Source organism: Camelina sativa, chromosome 10 (genome assembly GCF_000633955.1).
Source record: "Camelina sativa cultivar DH55 chromosome 10, Cs, whole genome shotgun sequence".
NCBI lineage: Eukaryota > Viridiplantae > Streptophyta > Magnoliopsida > Brassicales > Brassicaceae > Camelina > Camelina sativa.
The window spans coordinates 2,674,678-2,695,365 of record NC_025694.1 but is presented as its reverse complement, the minus strand read 5'-3'; the positions used below and the strand labels follow the sequence as shown (position 1 = coordinate 2,695,365).

The following is a 20,688-nucleotide window of genomic DNA, read 5'->3' as shown; positions in this document are numbered from 1 at the left end:
AAAAAAAAAAAAAAAAAAAAAAACTGAACGATGCAAAACCCTAGACATATATAAATGAAATGCCAGTGAATTAGGTTATTCTCTCAGTTGTTGAAGCCGCTTCTTCATCTTCTTCTTCTTCACTGTAGCTCGGCGTCGCTACCATCTGAAGATCCTTAACCATGGCGGTCGGGTAAATCTCTCTCTCTCTCTCTCTCTCTCTCTATCTCTTCCTTCGATTATGTATCGTAATCTCTCATTTGATTGTTTCGACTTCGAGTATCATGTACTGATCTATTGTTATTTTCCGATGTTACAGTAAGAACAAGAGGATTTCGAAGGGTAGGAAAGGAGGAAAGAAGAAGCTGTGAGTAACTTATTCCCTGAATAATTATTTATGATTTCTGAATCTAATCAGTGTATTGAGAAACTGTAATATATGGTGCAGTGTTGATCCTTTCTCCAAGAAGGACTGGTATGACGTGAAGGCTCCTTCTTCATTCACCAAGAGGAATGTTGGGAAGACTCTTGTCTCCAGGACTCAGGGTACCAAGGTAATGTCTCTTATGTCTATTACTAGCACTGGAGCTAGATTAGGGTTCACTGTACATTTGCTTGAGAGCATAGGGATAGAGAATAGTCATTTGCGTAATGTTAGTTGGAGAGATAACATTTGCCTGTGTTGTCTTTTGTTGTTGGGATTCTAGGAATTGCAAAATGTGATAAGAGCATAGTGAGGGTTCTTTTAGATTGATCCCTTTGTTCAAATCTGACTTTGTTTTTTGGATGGTCTTTTTATTGTGAATAGATTGCCTCTGAGGGACTGAAGCACAGAGTGTTTGAGGTGTCTCTTGCTGACCTTCAAGGAGATGAGGATAATGCTTACAGGAAGATCCGTCTTAGAGCTGAGGATGTCCAGGGAAGGAATGTGTTGACCCAGTTCTGGGTAAGTTTTCAGAGACGACCACCCCTTGCTTGTTTTATTTGTTGTTTGTTGTTGTAGTTTGTGGCATTTTGAAACAATTTACTGATTTAATTCTATGATTTGTAGGGTATGGATTTCACCACAGACAAGCTAAGGTCATTGGTGAAGAAGTGGCAGACTTTGATTGAAGCCCATGTTGATGTGAAAACCACTGACGGTTTCACCTTGAGGCTTTTCTGCATTGCCTTCACAAAGAGACGTGCTAACCAAGTGAAGCGTACTTGTTATGCTCAATCCAGCCAAATCCGTCAGGTAATTACATTACATTATCATAATGTGTTCATTGGTATTGTCTATTTTCTGACAGAAGATTAATTTCTTGATCGTTGTAGATCCGCAGAAAGATGAGTGAGATTATGGTGAAGGAGGCTTCATCTTGTGACCTCAAGGATCTTGTTGCCAAGTTCATCCCAGAAGCCATTGGAAGAGAAATTGAGAAGGCAACATCAAGCATCTACCCATTGCAGAACGTGTTCATCCGTAAAGTGAAGATCCTTAAGGCACCCAAGTTTGACCTTGGAAAGCTCATGGAGGTAAATTGAAACACATTAATGTCGTCATTGTTAAATGTCTTGGTATAGCCATGGATACAAATCTGATCAAACTTTGTTATTCTTGTTTTTTCTTAAGGTGCATGGAGATTACACAGCAGAGGATGTTGGTGTGAAGGTAGACAGGGCAGCTGATGAGCCAGTTGCTGAGGAGCCAACTGAAATCATCGGTGCTTAGGGGATTATAGATTTGTTTGTTTTTCTTGGCATAAAAATTAAAGAACCTATTGTTATGTCGCCATTGATATGGTGTCTTTTTGGTAAGAGCTCTACTTCAGTGCGACTTGTTTTGGACTCGTTTTTGATGGCTGAACTTTTATTACTCGTCTTGTTTATTCTGCTTTTATATTATGTTTCTTAGCAGTATTTTTCGTTCCTGGATTTGCGTAAGTTATATTAACATCATAGTAGAAAAAAGAAACAGTGACTACGTCTAAAACATTAATGAAAATTTTAAATCCATATATTGTTGTCAATGGATTTTGAAATAACCAAGTATCAAACCATTGGCCATTGTGTACTTAACTCTTAAAATATCGATTTATGAAACTAATAGTTCATCATGTTATTGTGGAACAAAATAGCGAAATCTGTTAATTATACATAATTTAAGCTCATTGTTGTGTATTTTGTGTAATGCAATTAGCATTTCTGGTTCTTTCATTTCTATCACAGTTTTCTTATATCGTGTCTTTGATGCGAATAGTGATCAGTTGTTTGGTCTGTCGAGGACTTAGAGATTTATTTTGACTATATGCTTCGTGATGAATGATTACGTTGTTTTGTCAATATGTAGTGGTTCAAATGGATTATGATTTGTTAAAACTGAATGATTATGTTTTTTGTCTTTGTTTTTTTTTTTTCAGCTAGTGTTATTTTTATGTGAAAAACAAAATTCATTTGGAACAATCATATTTGCGTCACTAAAGAAGAATGAGTTTGAAATTGAAATAACACTAGTGAAGTTTGATTAGGTAAAACTTTATTTATAGCTGAGAGGGGATACTAATATATTACAATTTTTGCCTAAATATATAGATAATACATGGATCACTATTCACTAACTCAAAAACCACATGAAACCATCTCCCATTCTATTGACGTCAAAAATGATAAAAACTACAACATGTTTTATAAACGAAGAGAATGGGGGAAGAGTGATGATGCGTGCAGAATCGACGAATAACAAGGAAAATGTGACACGTTCTCCTTTCCCCCCATACGCTCTCGTCACTTCTCACCAGCCTGCTCCGGTGCTCCCTTTTTAAAAATCTTTTCTGTTTTTTCCCTAATTTTACAAAAATGAAATATCAGCTAAAAAAGAATGTTCCTTTACCAAACTTTTCAAAAATAAAACTTTCAAGCACACATAAAATTTGTGTATACTACAAAGGGAGGTATTGGTTTAGGATTTAGAAAGAATTTTAATGACTTTATGTTCTTGCTGATTTTTAGAATCATAGAAAATTGAAAGTTAAAAATGAAAGATTCTAAGAGATTGTTTAGGAAATTTTTTAAAATCTTGCTGATTTGTTTTTTCTAATCTTGTAAGATCTTTCTATTTGATGAAAGAGTTTTTATGACTTTTGTTATGAAGGAAATGATATAAAATTCTAAACCAATAATATAAAATTTGAATTCATTAACAATCCAAGATTCTTTTGTTTTACTTGAATTAAAACTTTTAATAACACTAGATTTATCAAGATTTTAGATAACTTTTTACAAATCCACAACCAATAACACCAAATTTTTAAAGAGTTTTAAAAAGTCTTGATTGAATAACAACATATTTACCTAACTTTTAAAGTCATTAAAATTTTTTCTAAATCCTAAACCAATACCTCTCTCTAAGTGATTGTGACGACTCTTTTGAAAAAAACCAATCCCTAATTTTTGTCCCAAGGTCAATTATGGATACAAATAACATCTATATGCAGATTCTTAAGATTGTGTTTAAATGTAAAATCAACGAACGAGCATATAAAACATTAAAGATATTTAAGATAAGAAACAAAAAGATCTCAAATTAAGACTCTGGTTTTTAAAGCAGCAAATAAAAGTTGTGGTCTCTTTAATATAAGCCAAACTAAAAATGGAAAGATTGCATAGTTGTAAAGAAAGTAGTACATTTTGATACTGATTTCATTTATATATATGTATATTGGTCAGGATTTAGCTATAGTGGTTGCTTTGGTGAACTCCACTCCACTCCACCGGTGGCATGCATCTTCTCTCCATTCCCATCACTACCACAACCCACACTTCCATTTTTTTTGTTTTAGCGTCGTGATAGGTATAAAAGAACTTTATTTATGCTGTTTTCGGGTTGAGTAGTGTTTGAATCCAATTTGAATTGTACACTTCTTTAAAAAATTCTAAAATTTTAGATAAATTTTTGTGTATTTGGAAAATTTGGTGAATTGAGGTTCGGTAGAGATTATATTATTCGGTTTAGCAAAAATCCGCTTAATCCAATGATACGTCAAAGAATAAAAAAATCAACATGAAAGTTGTTGTTATGGTATGAAAATGTTTCTATCGGAATACTATTTTCTTGTTTTGGTTACCTAATCTTATATCTCATGCCTAAAATAGCAGAACGGTTCACATATTCCATTAGCGACTGCATGGCAATGTTTGTTATATAGCATAACTGCGTAACATTTGTTTGTGAGTTGTTACAAACAATGCTAATATATTATTATTTTTGTTTCTAAGAGTGAAAAAAAATGTTGCCTTGCGCTAATATGTTATTAGACTGAATAGATGTACTAAATAATAGATCGTTAGAATTTGTATTTCATATATAGAAAGATTAAATTGTCTGGACGATGTGTTTTAGAAAATACAAATTCAAAAGTCTGACTTTTCTTAGAAATTAGGATGGTGACATTGGTGTACATGTATGTAATCATGAATATTATATATTCATGATTACATACATCATGTGGCGAAGTAAAATTCTCATTTCGTTAACAATTGCATCTCAATATTTAGTTAATTTCTGACGCAATATGGGTCAGTTCTAACGTTTTAGATTGGATGATATAAATAGAATTCATGATTTAGTAATGTTATGACATATTCTGGGTAACTTATTAGTTTCAATATGGATCTCTAGATATAGAAATTTCTTAAAAATTAAGAAGAGATCACGAGTTAATCGGTGAACAGTATTAACATATTCATCTTTGACCGTTGTAAAAAAACTTGAATGTTTCACCCAATGGTCAACCCTTCTGACAAGACAAGGTAAATTGGCATCGACCAAGGGCATGATATAACCCTTCACAATAATTAAAGAGATATTATAAAAATCAATCAAAATTTTGTATTGAATAATGTGAAAGAAACAGACCTGACTTATCAATATGTGACGACGAAGAAGGATAAGCCCAAGCCAAAGAAAGATCCACGTAAAGAACTCAATTGATTAGGTCCAAAGAAAACTCAAGAAAAGAAATCAAACAAAATCCTGACGTGAAAATACAAAAATCTTAACCTTTTTCTTGTTTTCCCCTTATGAAAACAAAATCCATATATAATAAGCAGTAACAAAAACAAATGGATTTAGACTTAACCCTTGTTTATTTTTTTTATAAAACTGATCCACGGTTTGGAGAAAATAAAGTAAAAAGAACACATCGTTTTACACCAAAATGAAGAGGCAAATAAATAAAGAAGACGAAAAGAATTGATTCTGTGACACCAATCAAAGTATCATTCGTGAAAGAAGATTTTGTAATATCCCAGAAACAAAAAAAAAATTAGGAGAAAAGGAAGAAAAAAAAAAAAGCTTTAACTTTTAGAAATTGGAAGCACAAACACAAAAACACACAAAGTCTCTGTTTTACCTTTTTAACCCCTAGAAGAATCGTCCTTTAACTTCAGTGCCCCCTCTCTTACTTTTCCCATCTCTCTCTCTCTCTCTCCTCTGTTTCTTCGCCATTCTCTCAGCTTTTCTCGCCTTTGTCAGGTAAAAAGATACGATGAGCACATCCCATATACCTCTCCCCTCTTCTTATCTTCTTTCTAATCTTTCGAAACTTTGCATGCGAAGACGATTTTGTTTATCATAAAAGTTTAGCTTTTTAGCCATTTCGTTTCCTATATGTTTACTTGTGTTTATGTTTTGTGTATTAGTGGTCCTTGTAATATAAATATAGCTAGTGAGAATTAAAGATTATTATGTCAAGTGAAACTTAAAAACAAAAGATTCTGTATGTGTTGTTAAAGAGTGAAATGGAGCTGTGGACAGAAGCTAGAGCCCTAAAGGCAAGTCTAAGAGGAGAGTCTACTACTTCATCTCTCAAGCATCATCAAGTGATTGTCTCCGAAGATTTAAGCCGAACTTCTTCTTTGCCTGAAGATTTCTCTGTTGAGTGTTTCCTCGATTTCTCAGAAGGTCAACAACTTAAAGAAGAAGAAGACGAACTTGTCTCTGCTTCTTCTTCACAAGAAGAACAAGAACAAGAACAAGATTGTGTCTTTAGTTCACAACCTTGTCTCTTTGATCAACTTCCTTCTTTGCCGGTAATTTAGAGGCTTCTTTTTTCTTTTTTTTTGCTTATAACTAAAACAAAATTTGTTTATTTTTTCTGATTTTTTTTTTTTTTGTTTGTGAATTTTTTTTAGGATGAAGATGTGGAAGAGCTTGAATGGGTATCTCGTGTTGTGGATGATTGTTCTTCACCAGAGGTTTCACTTCTCTTCAAACAAACCCACAAAACCAAACCAAACTTCTCATCTCGAATCCCGGTTAAACCAAGAACCAAACGGTCTAGGAACAGTCTAACCGGAGGTCGTGTTTGGCCACTCGTTTCAGCCAATCATCAACAACATGCAGTAGCAACAGAGAAGTGGAGGAAGAAGAAACAAGAAACAGCGGCCGTTGTGTTCCAACGAAGATGCAGCCATTGTGGAACAAACAACACGCCACAGTGGAGAACCGGTCCAGTTGGTCCCAAAACGTTATGTAATGCATGTGGAGTCCGGTTTAAGTCAGGTAGGCTCTGTCCCGAGTACAGACCGGCGGATAGTCCGACGTTCTCTAATGAGATTCACTCGAATCTTCATAGGAAGGTTCTTGAATTGAGAAAGAGTAAAGAGTTGGGTGAAGAAACAGGTGAAGCTAGTACTAAAAAATCAGACCAAGTCAAATTTGGCAGCAAGTGGTAGATAAGACTTAGGTAAAACCTACTTTTTTGTAACGTTATCTGTTGTAGTCTTGTAATTTAACAACTTGCTTCATAACAATTGAAGCTGTTTCAGGAATTAATTAGTCTTTATAAGAAAAAAAAAGGTTTTCTGTAAACAAAATCATGTTTTTTTTTTTTTTTTAATGATGTAAGACCACCACCACTACTACTAGTACTTAGAATGATTTTGGTCCATGTGTAGTGGCTTATATAGACTTTTTGAAGTATTTTTGCAAAAATAAATGCCAACACTTTGCGTATACCGAATGAAAGAACCATTTAAAACATTCCACAATAGATTATGATAAGAGTAATTACTTTACAGGTCGAATACATTGACTAGTTGTGCTAAGTTTAGAGAAACTCCATCACTTGTGCAAGCATAAGATGTTTTCTAAGTTTATGCTATAGTGACAACATGATTCATCACACTATACACATATATCACTTCCCAGCACATGTTACCAGCTTTAATTTTCTACCTACGAGTTCTTAAATTATATCAACTGTCACATAAAGATTTACAATAGAAGGACCACACAGTTCCATGGACCCTTTGGTCAGTACTCAGTAGTTTCCTAAGTGTTTTTTTTTACTTCTTTCATAAAACTAGATTTCAATACAAAAGTAGCTTTCTCATGTGCTATCTCCTTTCTGACCTTCCCAACCCAACCACTGATCCGAAATCCAAATCTTTAGATCTTCTATTTCGAAGAAGCAATAGCAAATCTTAACTTTCTGATTCATAACATCATCAACCAAAAACATTTCCAATCAAGGTTCATATATAGCGCCAATATATAATATTCCAACTATAAAAGCTCCAAACTAGTGAAAGACAAATAAAGAGCATTATCATATATATCATAAAGTCTATGTTACGTTACCTTAATACTGTTTACTTCAGATTTGAATCTTACAAGATCTTTGATTCTTGAAGTAATGAAGCATATAAGAAAGTCTACAATCTTGTTCTTCAAATAGGTTAGATAACCAAGTTCTATGACTATGTCAACAATCCGTTGTAGTCTAGCTGGTCAGGATACTCGGCTCTCACCCGAGAGACCCGGGTTCGAGTCCCGGCGACGGAGTTTATTTTTTTCCCTTTCTTCTCTTTTTTTGATTTTGGTTCGACTAATTTAACCAGCATCTATTTCATGTTTCGTGAACCCATTCCATGTATGGGCCCAATCACAGGCCCAATAAATATATATTTCTTCTCTTTCCCTCTGACTGATGCAGAAGGTTTGGCTTTGTTGGAAAAAGGGGAAATCAGATAGAGGAAGGGGAAGAGTGTAAAGAGAGAGACTCGAAATCAATCGGAATCAGATAAAAAAAAAGAAAAACAATGAGCGGAGTTTCGACGGCGGCGTACTTTGCGCGGCGAGCGGCACAGAAGGAGAGGGTTCGAATCCTGTATCGCCGTGCTCTTAAAGATACTCTCAATTGGGCTGTTCATCGCCATATCTTCTACAGGGATGTAAGTCTTTCCTCTCAGATCTCCCGATTCAAGCTTGGACTTTTGTTTTTCCTTGTTTGTTGTTTCGTCGATCTCGCATTTTTAGGTTCTGATTTCAATTGATTCCTTTTGTAGGCTTCTGATCTGCGTGAGAAGTTCAATGCCAACCAAGATGTGGTTTGTTCTCTTCACCTTTCATTTGATTTGACTTTAGAGATATGAACATAGCCTATGTAAGTGTGTTCGGATGATAAATTAAGGATCTTTTTTTTTTTTTTTTTTTAATGTGTGGAGTCTGCTACATTTTCTCCGGCTTAGTTGTTTTCTTTGATACTATCAAATAAGTGAATGTGTGAATGCTTGTTTCACAGATGTTTTATACTGCTGCAAATGGCTAGGAGATTAGAGAATCGAAAATAATAAGGACTCATCTTATAATGTGATTTTGTGTTCGAGTTTGTATATCCATCCACTCATGATCATTACAATAGGGAACTCTTGCTTCCTAATCCATTAGATTATGATTTTATGTTTCGATGCATTCTATGTAATGTATGTTTTGTTGAGATTAAGTAAATAGTGCAAAACTGGAGTTGAGAATCATATAGGAGCCAATATAGATTGAGGGTATTCTTACAACTGTTGACACAATGACAACGTTGGTGTACATTTGCGTTTCTCATCTTTGTCTCTCATTGTGTGTCTCTTGCTATGATTCTTCTATTGGGGTGCTTCTAGGAGGACATTGACAGAATCGACAAACTGATCGCTCATGGTGAATCAGAATACAACAAATGGCGGCACCCTGATCCTTATATCGGTAAGCACCTTTACCCATAAATGAATTGTTCTTGATGTTAGGAACAAGTGTTTATTAGCTCTTTCTCACATGAGAGAACTTTATTTAGCGGTCCAAACCTCCAAATGACCCATAATTTCTGTTGTAGTTCCATGGGCTCCTGGTGGCTCAAAGTTCTGTAGAAACCCGACTCCGCCTGCTGGGGTAATTTTTCGTTCTAAACAACATTCTATCACGTCCTTTGTAATGATCTCACTTTCTTCTTCGCAAGTGCTGATCCTCTTTTTGTGTTTGTGTGTGTGTGACTGATGCAGATTGAGATTGTGTACAACTATGGTCTAGAAGACAACCCATAAACCTAGCTTCCATGTTTTCATACCCATCAATAAAGTAAGTTCAGAGGATCATACCAAATGCGTTTATCTTTATTCTAGTAAATGTCCCTCGATATATCAAAATGTCGCAGTGGAACCACTTAGACGTTGTGTTTCAATGGTGTTTGTTATCTATTGCAGATTTGAAGCATCCAGTGGCTATGGTTCAGCAGATAAAATAACTACTTTCAAGGTTGAAACCTTTGATGGACCGATTGTTGTTTTTTAAGAATGTTTTGTTCCAGTAAGAGAATCCTGTTTCAACTTGGTTTATATTTCTTCACATAAAACACTTCCAGCTGCGCTTGAATCATGGAATGTTCCGACCATGAAAACTTGTCACTAAAACATCAAAAGTGTGTTCTTTTTCTTACCTTGATGCATGTCGAATACCCGACAGTGAATAGTATAACTAAGATCTATCGGTTTTTCAACACCCAAGATTGTTTTTTCTGAAGTAATGTTTGGAAATGAGATGGGCTCAAAACCGAACAAGGTCCACTTACTCGTTACAGTCTGTGTGTTTTTTTTTTTACTTCGGCTGCCATGCCTGAATGCCTCATTGTTTATTTTTTAATCAACCTTTTCACCGTTCATTTGTGTAGAAGTGCAGCGTATAAACAAACACACTCCAAATCTATTGGAGATTAAATTTGAACCGCAGATTGGAAACTTTGGGTTGTTTGGAATCATTTATCTTACTTATCGGGGACCAATATCAGCAAATTGATGTCGTCACGCATCACATGGCATCTTGGTAAGGACCATTGGTCGATAAAAGTAAATGGGATCAAGTTGTCAACAAATATGCCGATTCCAAATCCAAATTGCTGAATTCAAAGCGAAGATGTTATAGGACTAGATTCTACCAACCTTTAGCCCCATTTTGAATTTGCTATCCTTCAATCCCACGGTGAAAGAAACAAGATTGAATCTGTTGTTTCTTTAAAATTTTGGTTTTTTTTTTTTTTGTTCAAAGAAATTCTGTTAAGCTCTGACGTTTTAGATTTCGAGGAATACTATCATCTTTAGGAAAGAATGATAAATTTCTTTCTAGGTTAAAAAATACATACTTATGTTTCAACAAACACACCACAAAGTGACACGATCATCTACAATTTGATGACCGGAACTATCTATATATACTCTAATCATCTTCGTCAAACTTTTCACCTTTCAATTTTTATCCTTTCCTTTCTTTCTTTCTTATTTATTTATTTATTTTATTTTTTTTGCATGATCGCCAACAACCGGACAACTATAATGGAAACAACACATTATCTGGAATATGCATTTTTTTTCCTTTGTCAAGAATGGGTCCAAAACTAGCTCCACGTGAAAGGAAATATATTCCAACAAGCCGTGACTTAAAAAGAGAGAGAACTAGTACTATTCGATTAGGAAAAAAACACAATCATGAGCCACAGTATCAATCATCACTTAACCGCTTCCCAAAGTCCAGTATTAAATACAAGGCAAAAGATAAAACATGTCAGTCCATAATACACATATATGTCAGAATCTCTCATGTCCATGTGGAACTCGTGTGTGTTGTCATACTCATCTGTTCATGACCGCATCCCCCCAGGCCCCCACAATGCCGTCTAACTAGAGAAACTTTTATATATAATTAGGTTTTGAACTTGTTCATAATTCATCGTTTTGAACATAGTGAAAAAGTCGTCTAATGGGTTAATGGCAGCCAAAAGACTCAAGTTGTCCATAAAATGGTCTTTTCTATTCAGTAAAATAAGATAAAAAGGATCGGAATTACAACAAAAGGCTCACATCATTCGGATCCTTTAATTAAAACCTTAAACAACGATGGATCATGGATCTCATCATTTTATTATTTAATAGTCAATTTATTGAAAGTAAATAAATGCAACAACAAACCACACTACGACCACCTTCCCTCACACAGAGAGGTAATCGAAGCTGTCTTCGTCGCAGTAGTAAAACCCGAGGTTATTGATCGCAGCTGAAAGAGAGTTACTTGGCGATGCCTGCTCAGTTGCAAGATACGGCATGTTGTGGAACGAACGATCGAGACAAGCCGCGACATTGTTGAACTCAGTATCTTCTTCTTCTTCTTCTTCTTCTTCTTCATCGCTACTGCTTTTGGTATGCATCATTTCCTCTGCTCGGTGCTTTAAGGTCTGAAACATTAGCTCAGGCTCATACTGCATTACTCGGAGAACATCTGCTGAGGACTGACCAGGCACGGCTCGGGTCACTGCAAAGCTGTGTGGTCCATCACTCTGCGAGACCCGGACAACACTTGGCCCACCAAACAGATTGTGAAGTCCACCTAGCGCCTCCTCGTAAGCCCCTCCAAGGAACATACCCAAAAAGTACCTTCCTCCACTACCATTGCTGTCAAGCTCATGCAATGGTAAGCTGGTTTCCCCGCCTATGAACTTGTTGATCTTCCCATCGCTGTCACAAGTTAAATCCGAGAAGATCCCACGAGCCCCGGGCCTTTGATCGAGCTTATGGATAGGAACAATAGGAAACAGCTGATCAATCCCCCAGAGATCAGGAATCGAAGTGAAGACTGATAGATTGATATTGTAAGTATGAACCGGATCAGATGCGCCTATAGCCTTCAACACCCACTCGCATAACCCATCAACAGAAGCTAACTGCTCGATGCTCAAAACACCTTCTTTGAAACCTTCAACACACCTCTGCTTCAACTGATCGACATAAAGGAGGCAGCTTTCACGGTCTCCACGCATCACAGCAGCATAAAGATCCTCGTAGTTGGCACGAGCTTCCTCATCACCTTCGAGCAGGAACTGAATATCGTTAGGAGTCGCTTGATGATGAACCGTTGGTTTAGCTACCGAAACAGCTTCAAAGATCAACACAGAGTGATGAGAGACTATTGCTCTACCGCTTTCACTGCATATCACCGGATGTTTCACAGATCTCCTGTCACACACAAAGCGAACAGAAGCTACAACAGCTTCAGCATACTCCTCGAGAGTATACGCGACAGAGAGATCCGAGTCTCCAGATTTAGACCCGTCGTAGTCAATCCCCAAACCACCACCGATATCGAAAACTTTCATATGTGCACCAAGACGCACAAGTTCACAGTAAAGCTGAGCAGCTTCGGCAACACCATCAGAGAGCAACGAAGTCGATGGAATCTGTGACCCAATGTGAAAATGCAGAAGCTGTAGACAATCAAGCATACCAGATTCGCTCAGCTTCCTCACCACACGAACAATCTGAGTAGTGGTCAATCCAAACTTGCCCTTTTCACCTGAAGTTGATCCAAAATGCCCCGAGTGTTTAGTCCTCAGCTTAGCCCTCAACCCAATAACAGGCCTCACATTCATCTTCTGGCTAAGCTCAATAATCAAATCAAGCTCTTCTTCTTGCTCAAGCACAATCACAGTGTTCAACGCAAGTTTTCTCCCAAGCAGGGCCAAGGATACATACTCAGCGTCTTTGAAACCATTACACACAAGAAAGGCATCAGGGTTACCTTTACACAAGCAGCTCATAGCGAGAAGGATCTCAGGTTTAGAGCCAGCTTCCAAACCAAACCGAAACGAAGATCCAAACTTGACAATATCCTCAACAACGAATCGATCTTGGTTACATTTCACAGGAAAAACACCTTGGTAATGAGAACCATACCCTTGGCTCTGAATCGCGAAATCAAACGCAGATTGAAGACACTCGAGCCTGTTCTTCAAAACATCAGGGAAACGAACGATAAGCGGGAGCTGCAACCCCAAACCACCGGAGGATTTCGGATCCGTCACCTTCTTAACGATCTTGAGCAAATCGACGTCTTGGTGAGGCAAAGTCTCAGAGCCGTGAGGACGAACAGAGATGTTACCAGACGAATTAGCGACGAAATAAGGAGCTCCCCATCCATCGATTCGGTAAAGAGACGACGAGAGAGAGGAAGACCAGCGACAGGAGCTGTCAACAACGGAAGCGGCGGCGGTGGCGGAAGTTGGTGAAGACGCCGGAATAAAGACATCAGCGGCGGTGGTATTGGATAAAGCGTAGCCTGGAGGAACAAAACAAGCTAAAGCAGGCATCTTTTTATATCTTCTTCTTCTTCAACCCTCTCTTCTCAGCAACAAAAACAAACGATCACAATCTCACTTTACAAGAAATTCTCGAACAAAACAAAAACTTTTTTCGAGAAACAGAGGAAAACAAAAAAATCGAAACTTTTTTTTTTGTTTTTAATCTTTTAATTTCCCAGATTTTGTGAAGGTAGGGGTTTAAAAACCGCCGAGGCCGGAGCCTCGGCTACCCCCTCAAGAGAAGGCAGAAGATGAATCTATCCCCGCCGTGAAATCCACCTCTAGCAGCTCTACCCGATCCGAGAATCTCCACGATGAACAGTTTTCAGAACAAAAAAAAAGGACTTTTCAACGAATCTGAACTCAACAAAACAAATTTGTTATTCACCAACCATGCAAGAGGTGGGATTTGTTTAAAAGGGTGATGAAGAAAAAGAAAGAGAGAAAAAAAAAAAGCGAGAATGTGAAGTTTTTCTCGGGAAAATGCAAAGAGAGAAACAGAGACGGAAACCTAAAGCGGAGAAGACGGGAATGAAGAAGAAGAGAGAAGGCGTGAGTTTGATGAAGGCAATTGGCACATGCTTATATAGGAAGGAGGGAGAGGGAGAGAGAGAGAGAGAGAGAGAGAGAGCAAGCAAAGGAAGGAGGAAGCAACGTGAGCAGGTTGTGACTGAGGCAAGTTTGATTTGGGCCTCGTGGGCCCATTTACGATTACGTTTTCTACTTTTCCTTTTTTCTTCAACATCATTTTCTTTTTACTATTTTTTTTTTAAATCATATCAGGGAAATATATGTGTTGTTTAACTTATTATTAACCACATGATGTTTTGATTACCCTCAGATTAGATTAAGTTAGTGAATGCATTATCTACCGTTCGTATATATAATAGGAATGCATTATATGTGATGTGTTCAAAAACAAATAAGTGCAGTCTCTATTGGTCCACATTTTTTTTTTCTTCATATTATGTACCTTGGCTCCACTTAATTTCCTAAGATATTTTTTTATTTTGAATATTTTGAATTAATTGTTTTTTTTTTAAAAACGCTCTTGGGTTTCTTGTAATAATGTTAGGAATCGATTTGAGAATATTCCTTATAGTTAAGTTTTTGTATGAAACTTACTTGGAATTTATCCATGACACACATTAGAATGTAGAATTCATGATAATGTCGAATAATACTAACTTCAAGTAAAAAAGTAAGAATGATTTTTTCAAAAAGTATTTATCTTGTTATAATAAGTTAGAAGGACTTTTATTTAGTTTTGGGAGAACTTATCGAAAATAATAAGATGAATCTACAAAAAAAAAAATCTTTAGATATTTACTGGACAACGACGGAAGTGAGAATTCTTTTGAAGTATTCGTAATTCTATTTTAATTTATAATCTTTAGTTAATTCAAATCTGCTATCTTCCCTACATTGAGAACTACTGAAAAACTCGTGTAACTCATGTTCTGGCTAGTCTAACTAACATTATTTAACTTTTTTTTTCTGTAGTACTGTTATGTTTTTGACATCTTTCTTTTTCAGACCACGACAGCAAAAAAGAAAAAAAAAAAAAAAAAAAAAAAAACCAAAACCTTCAGTGTACCTATAACCAACCAATTTACAAAAATGAAAAGTANTAAATATCTAAAAGACTAAAAGGAACCTATGTTTCCAACTTGCTTTAGATGGATGAACCATTGGTGAACCTTAGACTATGTCTGCGGTGGCACATGACCAATAATTGCGTCATTTGGTACATGTGCTTACTGGACCATTTAACCTTAGACAATGTCTCTTTATCAAAAAATAAAGAGTATTATACAATGTCTTAGTTTTTGTCTCTAATAACAGTGGGTTTTTAAGAGCAATTTCCATTTATCATTTTTCTTTTGTTTTTACCCTGACGACAAATTTCCATGTTAACAGTAGTAAAAGTGTTCTTTTGTTGCTGATAAAGTAATGTAAAAAGGTAATATAGGGAGAGGAAAAAAGAAGAAGAAACATTAATATAGTGATATAATCTTGTCGATGCTGTCTGGTTTAAATAAAGAATAAGATTCTGCTTTTCGGTCACGAACACTCGGCTACGAGGCGCCGCGTGGCGGTCTTACGTGGGGGCGAGCGGTTGTGAGTTTATATGATGTTTCGTCTCTGCTTCTTCTTTTGCCCTTTTTAGGTCACAACATTTAAAATGTTAGATGGCGCCGCTCACCCTTACACGCGCGAGTGTTATAATATCGAGTGACGCGATACTATCGTCGGATCCGTAAGGATATCCCAAGCGTGGAGATGTTGTACGTATGTATGATGAATTTTTTTTGCCGGTCCAACGGATCAAGATTTTGCCACGTACAGTATATCGGTTTGTTCTTGTTTTTCCTTGGGTGTTATCATATTTAAATGCGAAAAGGATTTACGAAGAGGGCCATAGTTTTGTTGGATTTTGGAAGCATGTAATTAACTAAATTTCGTGACCTCTCTCTCTCGCTCTCTATTTCACAGCATGTTTTTGTTTCTGCATATATATATGTAGTCTTTTCAGAGATTAACATCGTGTATCTGGTCGATTTCTCAAACCCGATTCAAAAAGGGTAATTTTTTTTATATTTCTGAATAATATTATAGCACAATTATGAGTTGAATAGTTTCGAACAGAAGCTTGATGCATTGAGCTAGCTATGTAGACACAATTCATAATAAATTGAGTTGGTGAGAAGATACGACACTGACGAAAAAAAAAAAAGAAGATACGACACTTGATTGTAATATACTTGTGGACAAACAAATTGTGTACTACTTGACAGTTGACACTGTTGTACTAGCAAAGAGAAAAATAAACAAATCGATTAAACTTAGTAAATACTAACAAGTAATAACAATAACAAAGTGGAATATCAAAAGAAGTGGAATGAATATGCAATAGAATATGGAAAGGAAAACGCGTTGACGGCGGTAAACGGACGTTGTTTGAACGCGGACGGCACACGAACACTATGGTCCGTCTATTGGCTATCGTAAATAGTGCTCTTTCAATTTCATCTTTCACACTATTCTATTCCTCTTTTCCTTCAAAAGATATAGACAAAAATAATTATTCGCAATTCCTCAATATTAATGATCGTATTGAGCCATAGTGCATGGTACCACTAGCTATATTAATATATAGTCTTAATTGCCATCGTAAACCCTAATCTCATCGGCCAACGTACTATATAAACGTATAGCTCGTTATTACATGACGCTCTTATTAATTACATGGCGTGTGATTTGGAGAATTCATTATCTGTCATGTGGTTGTGATGGTCAAATTAAGGCTATGCAACGACTTTGATATTCTAACAACGTGCCGTATTCAACGCGGTTAGTTAAAATTACTAACTTTTTTCTATTTGTAATATGGAGTATTTTCTTTACCATATATGTAAACAACTGTCCATTTTTCGGAATGTTATAATCATTTAAATTGATACACTCATGAAACAATTTTGCCATGTCAAAAACCAAACAACGTTACATTTGCCTTGGATCGTTTGCTCAGTGTTAATTATGGTTATAAATATGACTATGGCCTCAAATCTCTAAATGTAATTTTCACATACACATGTATATGCGTTTAAGAAAGGAAAAATAAAGTTTTTTCTTTTAAAAGAATAATATGATATTTGTAGCATATTCGTTTTATGCAGAATGATGAATGGTGTGGTACAAGTTCCTTTCAATCTATAGTAATTCGACACAATAAATGAAAGCCAGTGCGTGGTTGTCCTTTATTATTTGAGACTTTAATGTTTTAGGGATTAGGTTTCGCCGCGTCTTGAACAACGTCGTGGACAAAATGGGTTGTGAGTAAAGAGAGGATGGGACAAGAACAAGGACAACACCACACATAAGTTTCATATGGTTGATTCTGACTTGTTAAATCTTTTCAATTATTAGGATTTGGGCGGGGAAGCGGTTGAATAATTGATTGATATCTTGGAATGGCTCATAATTGAGTTTTTCTTTCTCTTACTTGTGTTATCACTACTCATATAGCTAGGTGGTGTTGCTAATTTCGTTGAATCAGTTTACTATGTTAGTAAGTAAAGTATAACAACGGATTCCAAACTAATATCTGTCGTTTAATTTATCGACAACTTAACGGTAAGTTGATAACTATCGGGTTGGGGTCTGTCAAAAAAAAAAAGATAACCATCGGTTGGCAAAAAAAGAGATGGACACATCCAACAATCAAACCATGTCACAATACAAACTGATGTTAAAATTTTATTAAGAACTAGTGAATTGTTCATTTTCTAAACGATAACTTCTTATTATTTTTTTAAATTGTTCAGCAACAATCAAACCTACAAAGAAATTATCCAATTATAAATGAAATTTTCGTAGGTGATTTTGGCGATTATGTACGTAATGCGCATTCGGTATCTTATTGTTGTTGTTTGTTCGAAATATACGGCAGGGAAGACATTACATATGTGTTTATAAAGATTTCATGAAAGTGAAATAACAGCAAATTAAAAAAAAAAAATAACAGCAAATTTGTGATTGACGTAAAAAACAAGAAAAACAATCCCTTACAATATGGACAGCTGTAGTGGTTGTTTATGTCCATAGAAACAATTAAGCACGTTTATAAACTAATATATGTGTAAACTGTATATATTTATATATTAAATGTCGACACAAAAGTTAATCTATACTATTAAAGCAAAAGTATCTACTAAACTCAAATTGGACTATGACTTTGTTTTGGTACATTTTTCATTAAAAATAATTAGAGAATCACTTAATTTAATTAAATTACCATTTAGTTTCGATTTCAATAAATGACCATTATACTCCTTAATTGCCCACTTAATTACGACCGGGTCGGGGCGCGGATCCTCATTAACCCGTAATAGAAGAAATAAAACTCGCAGATCCGTTTGTAATCCTTTATGTCGCGGATTATAATATTTGGATCTTGTATATTATTTAGTTCAAGAATAATTATTCATATCGCCAAACAGAGGTATAATCCTTATAAATAAGGAAACTGGTATCCGGGTATTTAATGGATTCAGTAATATCAAATATTAACTACTACCATACTTAATCCCTATAATTATTACGAATATAAATAATAATGAGAAATCTTTAATACTTATGGATTATGACTTTGTTGCTTCCAAAATAATCAATAGATTAAATAAAAAATTGTATATATATGTAAACTTATTTGATTTGCTTTTATATTATGAGATATTTACGGAAACAAAAAATCAACTTAATACAATTAAATAAAAAACAAATCATCATTTAGTTTAGATTTTTCAATATTTCCTTAACGAAATTATAGTAATTAATTATGATTAGTATATATGGAAAGAATAAAAAACGCAGAAATTATATATATGTAAAGTTGTAAACTAATTTACAGAAAATGTGTACTGTATATCCCACATCGACTAAATATTTTGGAATATGGTTCATAATTACTATAAATATATGACTAATATGTTTTGAGTACAAATAAGCAGGAAGCTTGATTTATCAGGTATCCAAATTTAACAGTTTAATTTGGTTCTATATTTGAGCATATTTAAACTTTTAAAAAGTAAACATATTATAATATATTTACGTTTTTTAAAAAAGTTTAAGAGATTATAAATATTTAAATTTTTATAGAATGTTTAAATTATTATAAATATTTGAACTCCGTCGAAAGTTTAAAATATTATAATATATTTAAGTGTATAAAATATTTTAGTAATATTAATATTTTTTACTCTTAAAATTTTTAAAATCTAAAAAAAGTTTGAGTTAAACCCGTTAAAACAGGTATTTTTATCAAACTATAAATTAAATTGGTTTTTTGCAATTTTGTTAATATTTAATATATCAAATATTAACTTCTAAATGATAACCTAAATATACTTAATCTTACTATAAATACAATGATTTCATAACCATTGAAATATCTCACACTAAAATTTAACAAGCAATTTCTCCTCTTTTGACAACAAACCAAAATAAAGAAAAACTCACCATCTTACAAAATTACTATCGGATATTGCGGTATGTCTATCCTCTTACAAAACTACTATCCGATATTGTGGAGTGTCTATTCTCTTACAAAACTATTATCCAATATTGTGGTGTGTCTGTTTCCGTGAAAAGCTACATTTTACAAACTATTTACTCTATTAGGATTTCCAATTTACTGTATAACCCCAAATATACAAATAAACATAAACACAAAAAATAAATTAAAATAAAAAGCTATATTATAAAAATACAAATTACAAAAAAAAAAAGTAATTAACAAAATATCACCTAGTAAGTATGAAAGCTAACTGTTGCAAAATTCTAGAACGGGTAAGATCTTCCATATCACTGAAGTTAATGATGTATCTCATGATCCAGCTGGATATTATCGTCTCTCTCTCCTAGACAGTTTACACATGAACCAGAGTGTAATTTCTCGAAAATAAATACTTATTGTAAATCGTCTAGTGTTATCATCCCTTAATTAAAGCATAGATAGTGTCGCGCACTCGTTGTGACATTGGCACTGGCACTGGCACAGGCACATATTGATCTTAAAACTTTAAATACCGAGTCGTTAGGACAAACTTTTTAGTAATGTAAAATAGTGGACGGTGGTGTCTATATTACGAAGGTTTGAACTTCATCTCAATCTTGTATTGCATAGTAAGAAAAACAAAACTGTTTGGTTTCTTAGTTTAGGACTGTCTCAAAAAAGGTTAGATATTCATTTGATTGATTAGCACCTTTACAGATTGATATCAATTGGATGTGGCCCTAACTGAAAAGGTAAAATTGAGAAAAGAAAAAAAAAAATCTTAAAGCAAAATAAAATTTAAATAAAAATGGTGGTCGAATTGTATTCGTTAATCCGGATCTCTCTAACAATTTCATTCTTAATGACGATTGTGAAACTGTTAAACACATAATTTTCTTTCGGGGCACCGTCACTCTAATCCTTGATCCAAAATCTCTAGTTTACATATATATATAAATAAAAAAAAACAAATCGTTTTGTTTTGGGATTCGCAGAAAATGACGTTGATATTAAATTGTTTCCAGACTAGTCTACAGTTAACACTCTCAAAAATAAATCAACCATTAAAGAAAATTTATGGTCACGAAATTTTATGCGGTTTTGCTTCCGAAACAACAGTTCCAAGAATCATGTAAAATTTTGGTTTCCCCATGATATATACTAATATCAGTATAAAACAAAATGCACACAGAAGTAAAGGTTCATGTGGGGTGGGGTGGGGTG

The 20,688-nt window shown here is 34.8% G+C and overlaps 4 protein-coding genes and 1 non-coding gene across 5 annotated transcripts; 4 read left to right on the top strand and 1 right to left on the bottom strand.

Moving 5' to 3' along the window:
* Positions 64–1,863, top strand: LOC104716665 (40S ribosomal protein S3a-2). The gene is made up of 7 exons (XM_010434084.2): positions 64–172; positions 299–346; positions 428–533; positions 788–925; positions 1,031–1,216; positions 1,297–1,497; positions 1,595–1,863. Exons 1-7 carry the CDS (start codon positions 162–164, stop codon positions 1,691–1,693), a joined length of 789 nt encoding a protein of 262 aa, XP_010432386.1. The 5' UTR covers positions 64–161; the 3' UTR covers positions 1,694–1,863.
* LOC104716664 (GATA transcription factor 3) lies at positions 5,378–6,792 on the top strand. The gene is made up of 3 exons (XM_010434083.2): positions 5,378–5,494; positions 5,755–6,051; positions 6,154–6,792. Exons 2-3 carry the CDS (start codon positions 5,761–5,763, stop codon positions 6,694–6,696), a joined length of 834 nt encoding a protein of 277 aa, XP_010432385.1. The 5' UTR covers positions 5,378–5,494; positions 5,755–5,760; the 3' UTR covers positions 6,697–6,792.
* On the top strand, positions 7,735–7,807 carry TRNAE-CUC. Its single transcript has one exon. It is a non-coding gene; the product is annotated as a tRNA-Glu (tRNA).
* On the top strand, positions 7,971–9,789 carry LOC104716663 (NADH dehydrogenase [ubiquinone] 1 beta subcomplex subunit 9). Its single transcript, XM_010434081.2, has 6 exons — positions 7,971–8,196; positions 8,311–8,352; positions 8,914–8,995; positions 9,123–9,178; positions 9,289–9,364; positions 9,490–9,789. Exons 1-5 carry the CDS (start codon positions 8,065–8,067, stop codon positions 9,328–9,330), a joined length of 354 nt encoding a protein of 117 aa, XP_010432383.1. The 5' UTR covers positions 7,971–8,064; the 3' UTR covers positions 9,331–9,364; positions 9,490–9,789.
* On the bottom strand, positions 11,065–13,995 carry LOC104716662 (arginine decarboxylase 2). The gene has a single exon (XM_010434080.2). The coding sequence runs from the start codon at positions 13,413–13,415 to the stop codon at positions 11,265–11,267; it is 2,151 nt and encodes a 716-aa protein (XP_010432382.1). The 5' UTR covers positions 13,416–13,995; the 3' UTR covers positions 11,065–11,264.

Bases quoted from the DNA above. Each gene is read 5' to 3' on its own strand.
- LOC104716665 (XM_010434084.2), top strand. The intron at 347-427 runs GTGAGTAACTTA...TATATGGTGCAG, and splicing joins AAAGGAGGAAAGAAGAAGCT to TGTTGATCCTTTCTCCAAGA. The intron at 926-1,030 runs GTAAGTTTTCAG...TATGATTTGTAG, and splicing joins ATGTGTTGACCCAGTTCTGG to GGTATGGATTTCACCACAGA.
- LOC104716664 (XM_010434083.2), top strand. From the start codon at position 5,761: ATGGAGCTGTGGACAGAAGCTAGAGCCCTAAAGGCAAGTCTAAGAGGA. The intron at 6,052-6,153 runs GTAATTTAGAGG...AATTTTTTTTAG, and splicing joins ATCAACTTCCTTCTTTGCCG to GATGAAGATGTGGAAGAGCT.
- LOC104716663 (XM_010434081.2), top strand. From the start codon at position 8,065: ATGAGCGGAGTTTCGACGGCGGCGTACTTTGCGCGGCGAGCGGCACAG. The intron at 8,197-8,310 runs GTAAGTCTTTCC...TTCCTTTTGTAG, and splicing joins GCCATATCTTCTACAGGGAT to GCTTCTGATCTGCGTGAGAA. The intron at 8,353-8,913 runs GTTTGTTCTCTT...GGGTGCTTCTAG, and splicing joins TCAATGCCAACCAAGATGTG to GAGGACATTGACAGAATCGA.
- LOC104716662 (XM_010434080.2), bottom strand. From the start codon at position 13,415: ATGCCTGCTTTAGCTTGTTTTGTTCCTCCAGGCTACGCTTTATCCAAT.